Raw genomic sequence first — 12,953 nt, forward strand, 5'->3', positions numbered from 1 at the left:
ATCTTCGGAGGGGAGAGGCGAGAGAGGCGTGAGGGTGAGAGTTTGGAAGTGTGAAGGGTTGAGAGTGAGAGAGAGTGAGAGTCTGGGAGCGTGAAAGTATGAGAGTGGGAGAGAGAGATTGAGTGCGTGAGCGTGAGCGTGAGAGACTGAGTAGAAGATCGTGGGCTTGCGGTTGAGTGTCAGTTCAGTGAAACCTCGAGGTGAAGTGAAAAGAGTTGGTGATCAAGTCGAGAGAATGAGGGAACGAGATACGAGTAGTCTGGAAGAAGTTTTAACAGAAAGATGAGAAGAGTGGAAGATGGCGGTGACAGTGAGGAGTCCGCTGAATGGGAAGTGCAGTGAAGGTCTCGTTGATGTTTTAGCGGAGTTGTTGTTGTTGATAGGGGGAACTTGGTGATATTTTTCGTTGGCTCACAGGCTGTCTACTCAATGGCGCTTAGGGTTTTCTTGTGTTTGTAGGAGCTACAGATGATGGCTTTGGATTCACGAAGTAGAATATATGTCCTGACCAGCGGTTCAATTGGGACCTGGTTAGAGCTTGCAGTATCTTCAGAATTGGAGTTGATATCACTTGTTGGAGTCAAGGACTACACTTTGGCAGGCACATGCTCATCACTTTTTGTAAGATCATGTTGAATTCGAAGTACGCACATTACGGGGTTGCCAAGTCAGTTTTGAAGAACAGTTGGGAAATCTTGTATCATGGAATTGAGTGTGTTAGTTATTGAGAAAACAGTGCTTTTCTAGACTTTATCACTGGTGAGGATATATATCTCATTTTCTACGTACTAGCACCGCGCGAATCGCGCTCCCAAAAATCGGTACCAAGGTACTATCAATGAAGTACTCGGTGCTGCATCCAAAAGCACGGAATCACGATTAATGTATGTAAATCAAGATCTCGGCTGCCACTGAACTCTGGATAGAAGGCAATCGTTAATGACATAAATGATATTCAAACATCGCTGCGCCACTTATAACAACTTCGCCAGTCTACCGCATCCATGTCTTGGCCACGGAACAACTACCGTTTGCAGACCGGCGATGTCTGGGAAACAAAAGCTTGGAAGTTGCCTGGTATCACGATCGGGAGACAACGCCATCTCCACATCTGATCTATTCTTCAAAGAGAACCCGAGAACGTGGGTGTTGGTCGGCTGCGGTGCTAGTGTCCAAAACTCAAGGAAATCCTCCTAACCAACTGGCTGGGCTTGGTGAGTAATCTCCAGGGCTGCATCGTCATCAACCAATCCGATGCGTATCCGGTGGTCCAAGAACAAAATTCATAGAATGAAAGGATGCTCGAAGGATGGCGAGCTGAACGTTGCCGAGTAAATCATCGATCAACTAGGGCTGACAGGGACCTGTGGCCAACCACGAGCTTTATCACCCGGTGTTCCCCCAGCTGTTCACATACGCATCGTACGGTGTTGCATCATCGCGGACGGAATTGTCAGTTGTGTCTTGAACTCGTGGCCATGGGTTCCGTATTCCAAATGTATAGAGTCGTGTGGGCAGGTGTGTAGCTAGCATCTGATAGTGGGTCTCTTTTCGCGTGGCCATCGTATTTGCTGCACGTTGTGTCCATAAATAACCAGCGAGTCATGCATTCTTGAAGAACAAACCATAACTAACTCCCAAAAGTTATGCTGACGTTGATTCCCAGATCTTTGATGTGCAATGTTCGTAATTACAGTCATCTTTTGGATATCCAGACATCGCAAGACGCGGTGTTTGCGGCTCAGTCAAAGAAAGCGCCTGCACTGCCGGGATGGTTAATATATCCCTCCGAGACTATGACCTCTAGTGTCTTTTATTCGCTTCGACTCTGTTTCCGTGCCAGACACTCCCAGACGATTAACGACATGGCTTATCCTTTTTCGATGGCTGAGTCTACCATCTTTTCCCGAACATGGCATATGGCACTTGGCCGTGCCCATTGGATGTCTTAGGGAGCCCTTTCTGTTGTAAGCCTAGGCAGATTGTCTTCTAGCTCGATGATGAAGGTGATGATGCAACTGGGCTTTCGCTGTTTGACTCGATCACGGCTACCCCGGGCGTTGGTGTGATTATCGTCGTTGCTTCTGCTGCAGACTATGCTATAGGTGGTTGCTCTTGCCCAGAAGTTGCCTAATACCTCTCAAGGCTGCAGCCACATGGCATATTAAACATAGCCAGCACCTCACGCCTTCTATAATTATCGAGGCCCCATTTAAAGACGTTAACTGTCTCCTCTGAAGGTCGTTTGGCATCGCTCGGCTTCTCTCAGAAACATTCAAGGACTTTCTTCTCATAGATATATCAATTCGTCGCCCACGCTACTTCAAGTCGGCGAACGCCACCGAAATTACCGACCCACATGTGTATGCGAATCGTGGAAATCTATTCGGTCTGTGGATGTATCTATCATGTACACGCCGTTGATGCATGTCCCTACTATGGGCGACATCACGTAGTCGACAAGATCGTGCACGTTGGCGCGAAGTGTCCGAACCATACATGATTATCCACAGAGCGGGTCGTATTGCTAGATCAGATGCCGCGCATTTATTGCTAGGCAGTAAAAGCCGAGTCGAGATGGGTGCCATGGTATGCGTCTCGAATGCTGGGTTCAAATATTAGCTAACGGAACCAGTGCCGTCTCCTCAAAAGTGCGGAAACAGAAGAACGTTGCGCCATGTCACTGCGTAGGCATCCAAGACGCGCCATGTATACGCTTGGGTAGAGCAAAAATTTGATTCCCGAGGTGAGAACAGAATCCGATGTTGTTGGACAATGGCTAACTCGCGCAAAAGAGCATTATGAATCGGAGCAGGATTAGGAAGAGAGATGAGCTGGCTGGCTGTTTGATTGCGATGATGGAGAGACAATCGAATGATCAATCCGTAGTCATGTGCGGTCCGACTATTGGAATTGCATGTGGTGTTCTTTGTCGTGTCAAGATCTCTCATTCTCGCACGCATTCATGCTCAAACAGCAGCAGCAATGTGGACGAATAAATGCGAATTCCTTCAATCAAACAATTCTCCACAAATGGTTTCTTAAGTCTAGGCACGTCGAAGGTATTTTAGTAAATGGTTCATATAATGTTCCCACTGGCAGGTGCTTTTACTCTGCCCCAATTCGAGACGCAACGACGCTGTCTTCCAGCTCTTTCGCATATTCCAAACTGACTCCGGTGATCATTGCTCTCCGAACGCCATATAAACTCTTGAATGGATCTAGCACCGTCTGAGACTGATGAATGTATCTGTCGTCCTGAACCCTATGAATTCGGCCACTGGGAAATCGTTCTCTACCAACGGCTCCATCGATCAGATGGACTTGGAGTCGATTTAGATATGGAGCGGCAACCAAAAGATCGACCAAGTTCTCAACCTGCCGGCGGATGCGCGCGGCAAGGCCTATGCCTTGGCAGTTGTACTTTATCATTCCGGTGTAATCATCAACGTGCTCGACGTTGATAATATAATTCTTGATCTTCATAAGGTTTCTTTGCGAAAAATGTTCTAGGAAGGGAAAAGCTCGGCTCGGCATGAGGTTGCTCGACAATATCAGCCATCGGTAGCGGAAGGTGATATTGTCGAAAGATACATCAATAACAAAGATGTTCTCTCCATACATGATGTCCACACATTCGTCATGTACTTGGTGGTTGGTGGCCAGTATGCCGATGCTGCCCCGTTGCCATACGACATCATTTCCTGTTTCACGATCGCTTTTTGGAAACGTTTGCTGCACCTTCCATAATTCGACGCCTGTGCCCACGCGTACTAGGGTCAGATTGAATTCCTTCTTCTCTTCTTCGCCAGTTAAACGCTGAAGGCGTGTGTCCATCCTCAGGGTCGAGGGGAGAACGTAACGATAGATCTGCCGGCGCAATTCGATGGGCATTCGAAGCAGCGGCGAGACTGGCTCATGTTGGATAGACAAGTTCTGCATTGTTGTGGCAGTGTTGAATGTTTACATATCATTGATCTGTTCCCCAATTGAGAGTGCATGCAGTGGTGGCTAATGAGTATGAATATGTCGACGATAGATGACGCGATGCCATCGAGGTCCGTGTGCAAACACGCGAAAGGGACCCTGTTCTTGGCGCATACATAAGTTGACGACATTCACATCCAGTCATAGCTTCCTCCCCCTCACACATCAATCATGATACTCGCAATGGCTTCCAGTCCTTGCCGGCTGGAGCAGTCTCTAAATGTCTCACCCGAACATGGAATGTCTCTTTTCTATAGCCCCAACGAAGGGGTCTACATCGTTTGAGACCTTTCCATCCCTATCGACGCGAGGGCCTCACAGCATCTGGTCACTCCCAGATCTGACCTGCTGAAGTTCACGTCGATTGTTTCACTAAATCACCAGTGCTATCTCACACTGATAGACCCTATATCAACCCCTTTACAGCGAGAAGTTGTGAAGGAATAGACTGTCCTTATCTCCTCCAAATCCTTATCTCCGCCTTTCACGATGCTCTTCGAATTCCTTGCAACGGAGCTCGTCTCCCATATCTTTTCCTCCTGCTCCACCATCGCCGATGTTCTCGCCCTATCATCTACCTGTCGGCGCTTCCGAAATATTTACACATCCTCCCAAAAGCTCCTTATCTTGGAGGAGGCCGCCGAAAACCAATATGGCCCTCTCCAAGACCTGACCCAACTATTGACCCACAACTCCAGCCAACCGGTGCATATTATTCGTTCCGTCCCGCTTTCGATGGCACTCCTTCAACAAATCGTTCATGCTGGTCGCATTGCTGAGAAATGGTGCGACCTGTATCCGTTCAAGAAATGGAAGCACAACTATGAAAACCGTCGACTGCTGACGGAGGAGGAACGATATCGCGTGCGAAGGGCAATATACCGACTCTGGCTATACTCTCGCGCCTTCCACAACCGTGAGCATCCGCGCGAGCTTAGGGCTGCCAAGGCTGTATATGAGAGGCGTGCTGGCTTGCTCCATAATTGGAATTCGTATGAGCTCGCCGAGATCGCTGATGTTCATACTGTGCTGCGAGATGTGGTTCACAGCAATGTCTGCCCATCGAATGGTACTATCGCACGCAAGTTCAAAAAGCGATATCCAGACACGAGTGAACACCATCTTTTGTTCAACATCCACTTGAACTACCCTCCGCCTATCTCTACTCCGCCAACAAACAACCCCTTTTCTTCGCAATGCAATACAATGCCCAACTCGTGTTCACCGTTCTTTAACAGCACATCGACCTATACGTCCCGCTATGCGCCGTCCAAGTTCAGCATGCATTCCAACCATGAGATCGGCGCTGAGGGTTGGGGCGACGACATACCGCACTATTATGTCGTGGAAGATATGCTGAAGTTGAACCCAGAGCAGATCATGTGGTTGAAGGAGAACGCACCATTCAAAGGGCAGGTGGAGGGATACGTGAGGAGTCTAGGTGATTGGTTTGAGAACAATGGGGAAACTTTTGGCCAGACGTTGGAGTGGGTGTTGAACGAGCGGGGCGAGGATGTAGGGGACTTCATGCTGGCAGTGGCAGATGGAGATATGGGCATTGCCGCCTAATCTAGAGACGAACCGGAGTAGGAGGAGGGGAAGGGGAAGGAATAGAATGAAGAGGATGGATGTAATGGCATGTGCTCGATTGGCCCGGAGTGCTGATTGCATAGAACAAGCATATCGAACTATATAGCGTGCATTAATTTATACATGGTCGAAGAATTGAAATGTTCCGTGCGATAGAACTAAGTTCCTGTCGAAAATTCCCAGTCCATGTCATGAACGACAACGAATGCAATGCCCATGCCAATCCAAAAGGACCAGGTTGTCAAGGCGTGGGGTAAAGGCATCGCTTGTAGCCGCAATATTCCCCCTAATCCTGGGTGTTGGGTTGGCAATTGGGAAACCTTGGGAAACCTTGGTGGACGCCGTCAGTCAGCCATCCCGGCCGCCGTACAAGTAGCGCCTCTACTACTCCATCCACTAGCCATATATCGCAACGCACCCGTTTTCGATGCAATTTTGGGTTATCGGGATTTCTATTTTTTCTCTCCTACCTGCGCGTCTTTTCAATGGTACTTATGGGTAGGCTTCCACCGATACGCGATGGTAGAGAATAGAGCTCGTATGGTGCTTCGCGACCGCGTAATCGTCGCCAGGGTACGAGGTACTTCGTAATTGGTCCAGCCCGGATGGTGTTCCCCCAGGAGATAATTAGGCAAGGTATTCATCCCGGAGGATCATGGCACACGATCTCAAATGTACGGTGTGAATTTCCAGCCATGGATGGATTCAGTTACACGGTACCGGGATGGATTCGATACTGCAGCGAATTGATATCAAAGGGAGTAGGGACGTGGTTTTGTGCTTCATAGCTGCTGCTCCTAAAGAATTATAGTAATGTGTACAGAGTGCCTAGTTAACTGTATGGTTACTTACATATCTACCTACTTGCAGGTGCCCTTAATAGACACGGTTGTGGTCTATTCGTGTACGAAATAGTTTATGCAGTTCGTGTACGGCTGATAGATGATGATTTCTCCGTACTCAGATATGTACCACGTAACGGGCATGCTCACAATTTCCCATCTCCTCCTCAACAAGACGACTATAGTCAGGTACATTTTTCGTATTCCGCACTTAGTCAATTTAGGTTGTTATTCCTACCGCTTCTAACTGCCCGAAACAAATCCGGATTGTCGTTTTAAAATTGTCCGCCGCCAGAGGGACATTCAGACATATAGAGGGATGTACTAATTCCTACTAACTCGAGGAAAGGAGTATGTTGACCAATGATACGTGCTGAATATTGAGCGTGTAGTCCCTCATTTCCCTTTGGGGCTTAGTCTATCCGGAATGGCCACTGCTATTACTGTCTAATAAGGCAAGGCTCTAAGCCCCTTCCCTCCCTCCTACTTTGGGCCTTGGCGGATCTCAACCTTCCTCTTTCCAACCAACAACCCTATTCCTTATTTCCCCCCTCGAAACAACCTCCTCAACTTCCTCGTCCTCCTCCTCCACACGAGTTCTCCGTCCCTTAACAGTCGTCTAGAACCCTATTTCGCGCGTTGTGCCCTCGCTATCCCTCGTTACCCTCGCTTCTCGTTCGGAAGTTCAAGAACAAGAAACATACACCTGTCACTCATTCACTTTATATTCTTTTTGCCAAGTCAACTCGTAACAGAGCATGTCCGCATAGAGTCGCTGAATCCGCCTCCGTCTCAGTTCCAGTCCTTCCTTTGGCCTTTTCCGCTCTCTCTACCCTTCTCTACCAAAGCCGCCCAGGATGGGTATGTACTTCCCAACAATGCGCCTTGTACCGGAACTTGTACTGACGATAGTGCACAGTGGAAAAACGCCCTTCTACCGACGGTCTCGTCGATAATATCGATCCGCGCTCATCCAATGATATCGAACTCGAGGAATTGCCCAAATATGAGCAGCCGGAAGCGCCCGTGGCTCTGCCACTCAAGGAGAAGCTGATTACCTGCTTCTGGATAGCCATGAATACCTTGTCTACGGTCCTGTTGGTTTTTCTGAGTAAATCGTAGGATACTCCCGCTCCGCACGTTTTGGCACGCAGGAACTTGGACTGACAATCTCCCAGGGTCTTTAGCGACAAGCAGCTCCAGAAGTGCCAACTCATGGTCGTAATGTGGCATTTCACCGCTACGGCTCTCGTGCTTTTCATCTCGACCCGCGGCCCGTTCCGTGCCTTCAAGGCAGTGCGCATCAACCCTAAGGACATGTTGCCTGTCTGCGCTTTCTTCGCCGGTTACGTCGTGCTTGGAAACCTTAGTTTGACCTACAACTCGATCGGATTCTACCAGCTTGCCAAGGTCATGACAACGCCCTGCGTCGTCCTGTTGAACTTTGTCCTGTTCAGGAAGACCGTCACCCGCTGGATGCTGGCAGCCATCTTGGCTACTTGCATTGGTGTTTCATTCACCATCAACGAAGCCGCCAAGACGCAGCTGTTTGGTGTCATTATTGCTACCATGGCTTTCTGCTCGACTGCGCTCTACCAGATTTGGATCGGAAAGAAGATCGAAGACTTTGCGGTTTCTGCTCCCCAGCTGCTCCTCAATCAAGCTCCCATCTCCGTATTGTTGCTCATTCCTTTCGTCCCGTTCTTCGACCAAATGCCAGACCTCAGCCTTGTCCCCAACAAGATCTTGTACTCCGTTTGCGCATCCGGCATCATGGCCTCGCTTTTGAACTTGTCGCAGTTCTTGATCATCGGACGGACCTCAGCCCTTACCTTCAACATCGTCAGCCATCTCAAGACTATCATGATCCTCTCCATTGGCTGGTACAGTGAGGGCAAGATCTTGAGCCCCCGCGAGTGGCTCGGTGTGCTCCTTGCTCTTGGTGGTGGTTGGATGTACTCGCACTTGGCTCTGAAGGCGAAGAAACAGGGCAAATGAGAACGTCTGTAAGAAACGTAATCCGGGCACGATGTTTCACAAAACTTCAGCGTAAAGCATTTGATGGGGTGTACGGCGAATGTATAAACGACATTTTCTTTTCTCATAGATCAAGATCATACGATTTGGAGGGATCGATCTCATAGACGACGGGGACCGGACGTTGTTGGGTGTTTTTCTTGAATCATTTATCATTTCATTTAGGGTGGTCATTAGCCTGTTCCTTTCCGGTCACATCTCTTTCTCGTCGATCTTGTTCGCATTCGAATACCACAGTTTGTATACTCCAAGTCTAGCCTCTCGGGATTTGTTCCCTCTGCACTTCCATTGCGGGTGCACGTCTAGGACGAGATCTAATGAAATCGCTAATAACGAAACACCATACTACATATGGGGCGCACGTGTGTACCTGTTGACTCGATGGCGGAGCTCTTGGTGACATTGTACTCCACGATACTTGATTCTCCTCCCTGAATCGCGTAGAACCACCAAGCACCGTTGTTACTCCGATGTTGCACGAACAAGACCTTACAGTCTTAGTATCTAACCCTATGTTGTACGAAGTAAGAAAATGTAACATCAGTATACGCCCTCCGCACCTATTGTTTCTGGGACAGACCATACTCCACATTCACAAAACACAAAGCAATGCTTAGATGACAATCCAACCATCTCTCGGATTGCTCTCTAAACGAGCTTAGACGACAATATTCCGTCCGGGGATGTCAAGGGAATTATGATTTAAGGCTGATTCGGGGGCGCTTGTATGGGTGACAGTCGAGTAAGGCAGTACAGTGCAAGGAAAGCATGGTGTAAGACTGACTGAATCGAAGATAGTTTTGCCAGACCTTGAAATGCTCACCGCAACACAGTCTACAGATAGAGTTAACACTTGCATAGAATAGAACATGTGCAAGGTCTTTATACTGTTGACTGGCTACAATGTAGTCTTCAATCGCTGATTTATATAAATTATACAGAAACTAGCAGGCGGCTAGTCCAGCGTGCCTACCCAGGAATCCACGAATACACAATAAAGTGGGGGAAGGCTGTAATGTCTTCGAAGACTTAGCTTGCATGCAAATAAATGGTGTATTCAATAGTTGGGCGCAGTGATCCAATGAGTTATTGTAGGCTTGCAAGGTCTCTGGCAGGTATGGGTGCTGCTAAGGCGAACAGGCGACCGTCTGTGCACCTCCGCCTTCTCCACACTCGAGAACAACATCATGCAACAACCATAACTATATATATTTTAGAAACCTCGATTTTTGTCCCGTTCCTGATGCCATCTCTCACACGACCCCTTCATGCGGACTCTCGTAAGTCAGTTGTCGATAGCTGGTTGGAGCAGACCATTCCAAAGGGCATGATAAGTCTCGAAGGAAGCAGTATTCTTCCTACAACAGAGCTTCCAGACGATGGGATGTCTCTTCGTGATGATGCGTCCACCTCTGCAAGTTCAATGATCATACCAGGCTCAACATCAACTGGGACATCCGAGAGACTAATCACATCAAGTCCACTGTTCCGCTCGACATTAAAGATGAATGGTGTCCACATTGACAATTTCGGTACGAAGACTCCTAAAGATATTGAGGAATTAGTCACCAAACACATTCGTAGGAAGCGTGACTCTCCTCGCCTTGGGTCCGAAGAGAGGGATGAAATCACATCTAAAATTGCAGATTCCTGGGATAAACCCGAACCTATGGTTTCAGACATAAGTAGTTGTTTGTTCCCAGTAGATCTGAAGAAAGTTTCTCAGGGCGGGGATACTCTTTGGTCTACTCAACCTCTGCCTCGTAATCCGGAATACCCCCATGGACTCGTTACGCCGAAAACAGACCGTCACTATGGGTTTCACACCGCTTTGAAGTCAAGTTGGAGCCCTACAGAACTTGCTGCAGCCAGTCATCCATCAGTACGACCTTACTCACAACCAACAAACGACAACTTATTCTCTCTGTTCCTGCTTGAAGTGAAATCCGAGGCCACGGGTGGAACATTATACGCGGCCGAAAGCCAACTTGCTGGCAGCGGAGCCCACCGGGTACAATCAATGAGATGATGCCTTGATCAGGTTGACCCGGATCGAAAAAGATCCAGCGCGGATGCACTGGTCTTTTCTGCAGCTTTCAACCAACGACAAGCCGTCGCCCACGTGCATTATTACAGTGAAGAGGAGCAACAATTCTGCATGTCGTATATTGATGGGTTCTTATTCACTAAAGACATACAAGGGTGTCAAGACTTCTCCAAGAATGTCGTCGACTGGATGGTCGAAATTCAACAGCCAATGATCAGGGATGCGTTATCAAAACTGCATCCCATTACCAAGTTATGGAAGAAGCGTAGTAGCACTGCCACTGATGCAATGAGTTCAACAGCAACAGAAGAAGGGAGGCGTGCGAAGGTTCGACGGAACTAGACCATACCTGAGATGCCTCTCAAGAGTATCCTGTAGCTAGGTAGTCAACAGTAGTCTGAATGCCTTGAAATATAGATCTTCTAAAGTATATTTTCGCCAATCAACAATCTGCAGGCGTCGCTATCTACTCGCAAATATACAGTTATAAGTTGTAGATACATGCATGTTCTATACTTCACCTGGCAATCTAAGAGGATATTCTAGCCAGTTGAAACAATCTAAAAGCTTCGAGAAGGTACAAGGGCTAGCCCGACGTGCCTATCCTCTCTCGCCATCTGTACTAGCGGCGGGTGCCTGGCAGTGAGAATCACGTCTCCGCATTGAGTACTGACCCTACTGTGGCCCCAGTTCATTGGTAGAAATGGTCACCTGGATAACCATAGCTAAATGATATTTCACCACACACAAACCCAACTTCAACATCTCTTACCCTTTCCCACATTTCCCTCGCCACAAATCTCCAACAACATATCAGCCCAGCATGACCCGTCTTTTCGAAATCGATCCATCATGCATCCCCTCCCACTTCACCCGCGTAGTCTACCTAATTCCCCCAGAAATCCTAGTCCGCCTCGGCCCAACCTTCCAAGAAGCCCTCGACATGACTGTTCTCAGCCTCCATACGGCCCTTAGCAAAGACCACCCCGGGATCCGTCACTTCGGCACGGCGTACAGTATCAGGATCATCACGATCGTCCTGGACATCGTCCCGGACCCATCACTGCCCTCAGATAGCACCACCGCCAGCAGCAGCAGCAGCAGCAGTAGTAATCGAACCGAAATCCTACACCTCCGAAGAGGAAGGCAAAGGCAATGCCAACTGTTGGGGTTCCCGGACCCTGGACTGCGATTGCGTGCCCGCGTCGACGAGCAGATTGCAATGATCCTGAAGCGTCATCCGGAAATCGAAACTCCTATCCTGTGTTCTCAGTACTGGGATGGCGGGGGGGCGAAGGATAGTGATACCTACAAGAGATTGGTTGAGGCGGGGGCCTCGTGGGAGAAGTGGGGAGTGCATTGCGACAAGGTAAGTGATATATCCCGTCAGGCCTTGTGTGGGGACATTGCTTTTACTGACAAAGGTGGTAAGTTGAGGAAGAAAAGGGCGCAGTTCCGGCGCAATTTGGCGAGACGACGGCTTGGTGTAGAGCGGGCGAAGGAGACCGTTCAATCCGTTCCACCGGATAAGGAGGCGACGGTGCCGCCGAGAGCACGTAGGAATTGGAGCCAACTGGCTGCTGACATCGGAAAAATGATGCAGAATCATCCAGTTCCACCGGTGATGGAGTTCTCGTTGGATCCAGGATGGTACTCGTTGCAGAGTCGTTTTAGGACTGCCCTCGAAAATCGGGCTAAATCTTTGATTCAAGATTCACAAAGTATCCCTCCAGGCGAAGCCAGTGAAAGCGCGAAGATGATGCGGGATCGTCTCCTCGAATGGTATAAACGGGAGTTCGAAGGGAAAGCTGGAAATGGTTCAGAGCCGGAACATTCAGACCAACAATAGTTGATCTTGCCTCATTACAGAGGAGAAAATACACGACGCGGGAAACGTGGAGTGTCTATATTTTGTCCACGAGATATCACAGGGGCTTTCGACTTCTTTGGTAGCTGAGCAGTGAACTCCTCAAAGCCGGTAGCCGCTCCAGCGCCAAGCAAATGTACCTGCAGTGCTCCGTCAAACATTTACTATTTCAAAACTTAGATCATAAATTTATGTTTGGTTTGAGGCGCGTCGTGCAATTATCGAGGACCGAACCGTTGCTGTCAACTACGGATAGGAAACCTCGACCTTAGAAGAAGAAAGCTAAGTAACCGTTCGATGATATGGTACCGTGAATGCACAAGAGCTTGTACTCGGTGGAGTGCGCTCAATTATTCTCGATAGGCCATAACAGCCAAACCTTTCAACTCAAGTAATAATAGTTCTACCATTTCCTACTTCAGAGCATGTCCATACCAAGATCTCCATTAACCACGCTAACCCGACCCACACCCTCGCCCTATCGCTACCAAAACAAGCAATGATACGACCGCGCCGATCTCCACCCCAGCCCAGCTAGCTAAGCCTTGTCCCACGCACAGACGACCTCTAACAAAGTCACCGC

At 48.7% G+C, this 12,953-nt stretch overlaps 5 protein-coding genes across 5 annotated transcripts; 4 read left to right on the forward strand and 1 right to left on the reverse strand.

Moving 5' to 3' along the window:
- Window positions 1–2,729: 2,729 nt before the first annotated feature.
- BU24DRAFT_425191 (uncharacterized protein) lies at window positions 2,730–4,039 on the reverse strand. Its single transcript, XM_033528678.1, has one exon. The coding sequence runs from the start codon at window positions 3,940–3,942 to the stop codon at window positions 3,109–3,111; it is 834 nt and encodes a 277-aa protein (XP_033380886.1). The 5' UTR covers window positions 3,943–4,039; the 3' UTR covers window positions 2,730–3,108.
- A 93-nt stretch (window positions 4,040–4,132) lies between these two features.
- Window positions 4,133–5,712, forward strand: BU24DRAFT_425192 (uncharacterized protein). Its single transcript, XM_033528679.1, has one exon. It carries the CDS (start codon window positions 4,477–4,479, stop codon window positions 5,554–5,556), a length of 1,080 nt encoding a protein of 359 aa, XP_033380887.1. The 5' UTR covers window positions 4,133–4,476; the 3' UTR covers window positions 5,557–5,712.
- Window positions 5,713–6,925: 1,213 nt separating this feature from the next.
- BU24DRAFT_374145 (TPT-domain-containing protein) lies at window positions 6,926–8,693 on the forward strand. Its single transcript, XM_033524553.1, has 3 exons — window positions 6,926–7,280; window positions 7,339–7,537; window positions 7,598–8,693. The coding sequence occupies exons 1-3, from the start codon at window positions 7,277–7,279 to the stop codon at window positions 8,415–8,417; spliced, it is 1,023 nt and encodes a 340-aa protein (XP_033380888.1). The 5' UTR covers window positions 6,926–7,276; the 3' UTR covers window positions 8,418–8,693.
- Window positions 8,694–9,659: 966 nt separating this feature from the next.
- On the forward strand, window positions 9,660–10,881 carry BU24DRAFT_425194 (uncharacterized protein). The gene has a single exon (XM_033528680.1). It carries the CDS (start codon window positions 9,700–9,702, stop codon window positions 10,483–10,485), a length of 786 nt encoding a protein of 261 aa, XP_033380889.1. The 5' UTR covers window positions 9,660–9,699; the 3' UTR covers window positions 10,486–10,881.
- Window positions 10,882–11,160: 279 nt separating this feature from the next.
- On the forward strand, window positions 11,161–12,359 carry BU24DRAFT_254131 (uncharacterized protein). Its single transcript, XM_033522428.1, has one exon. The coding sequence runs from the start codon at window positions 11,327–11,329 to the stop codon at window positions 12,350–12,352; it is 1,026 nt and encodes a 341-aa protein (XP_033380890.1). The 5' UTR covers window positions 11,161–11,326; the 3' UTR covers window positions 12,353–12,359.
- The last annotated feature ends 594 nt before the right edge of the window (window positions 12,360–12,953 follow it).

This window comes from Aaosphaeria arxii (assembly GCF_010015735.1).
Source record: "Aaosphaeria arxii CBS 175.79 unplaced genomic scaffold BU24scaffold_7, whole genome shotgun sequence".
Classification (NCBI taxonomy): Eukaryota; Fungi; Ascomycota; class Dothideomycetes; order Pleosporales; genus Aaosphaeria; species Aaosphaeria arxii.

What these genes read in the sequence shown, in the direction of transcription:
- BU24DRAFT_425191 (XM_033528678.1), bottom strand. Translation starts at nt 3,942, where the DNA reads ATGCAGAACTTGTCTATCCAACATGAGCCAGTCTCGCCGCTGCTTCGA.
- BU24DRAFT_425194 (XM_033528680.1), top strand. Translation starts at nt 9,700, where the DNA reads ATGCCATCTCTCACACGACCCCTTCATGCGGACTCTCGTAAGTCAGTT.
- BU24DRAFT_374145 (XM_033524553.1), top strand. An exon ending in TTGGTTTTTCTGAGTAAATC is followed by an intron (nt 7,538 to 7,597) that starts GTAGGATACTCC and finishes ACAATCTCCCAG; the next exon opens with GGTCTTTAGCGACAAGCAGC.
- BU24DRAFT_425192 (XM_033528679.1), top strand. Translation starts at nt 4,477, where the DNA reads ATGCTCTTCGAATTCCTTGCAACGGAGCTCGTCTCCCATATCTTTTCC.
- BU24DRAFT_254131 (XM_033522428.1), top strand. Translation starts at nt 11,327, where the DNA reads ATGACCCGTCTTTTCGAAATCGATCCATCATGCATCCCCTCCCACTTC.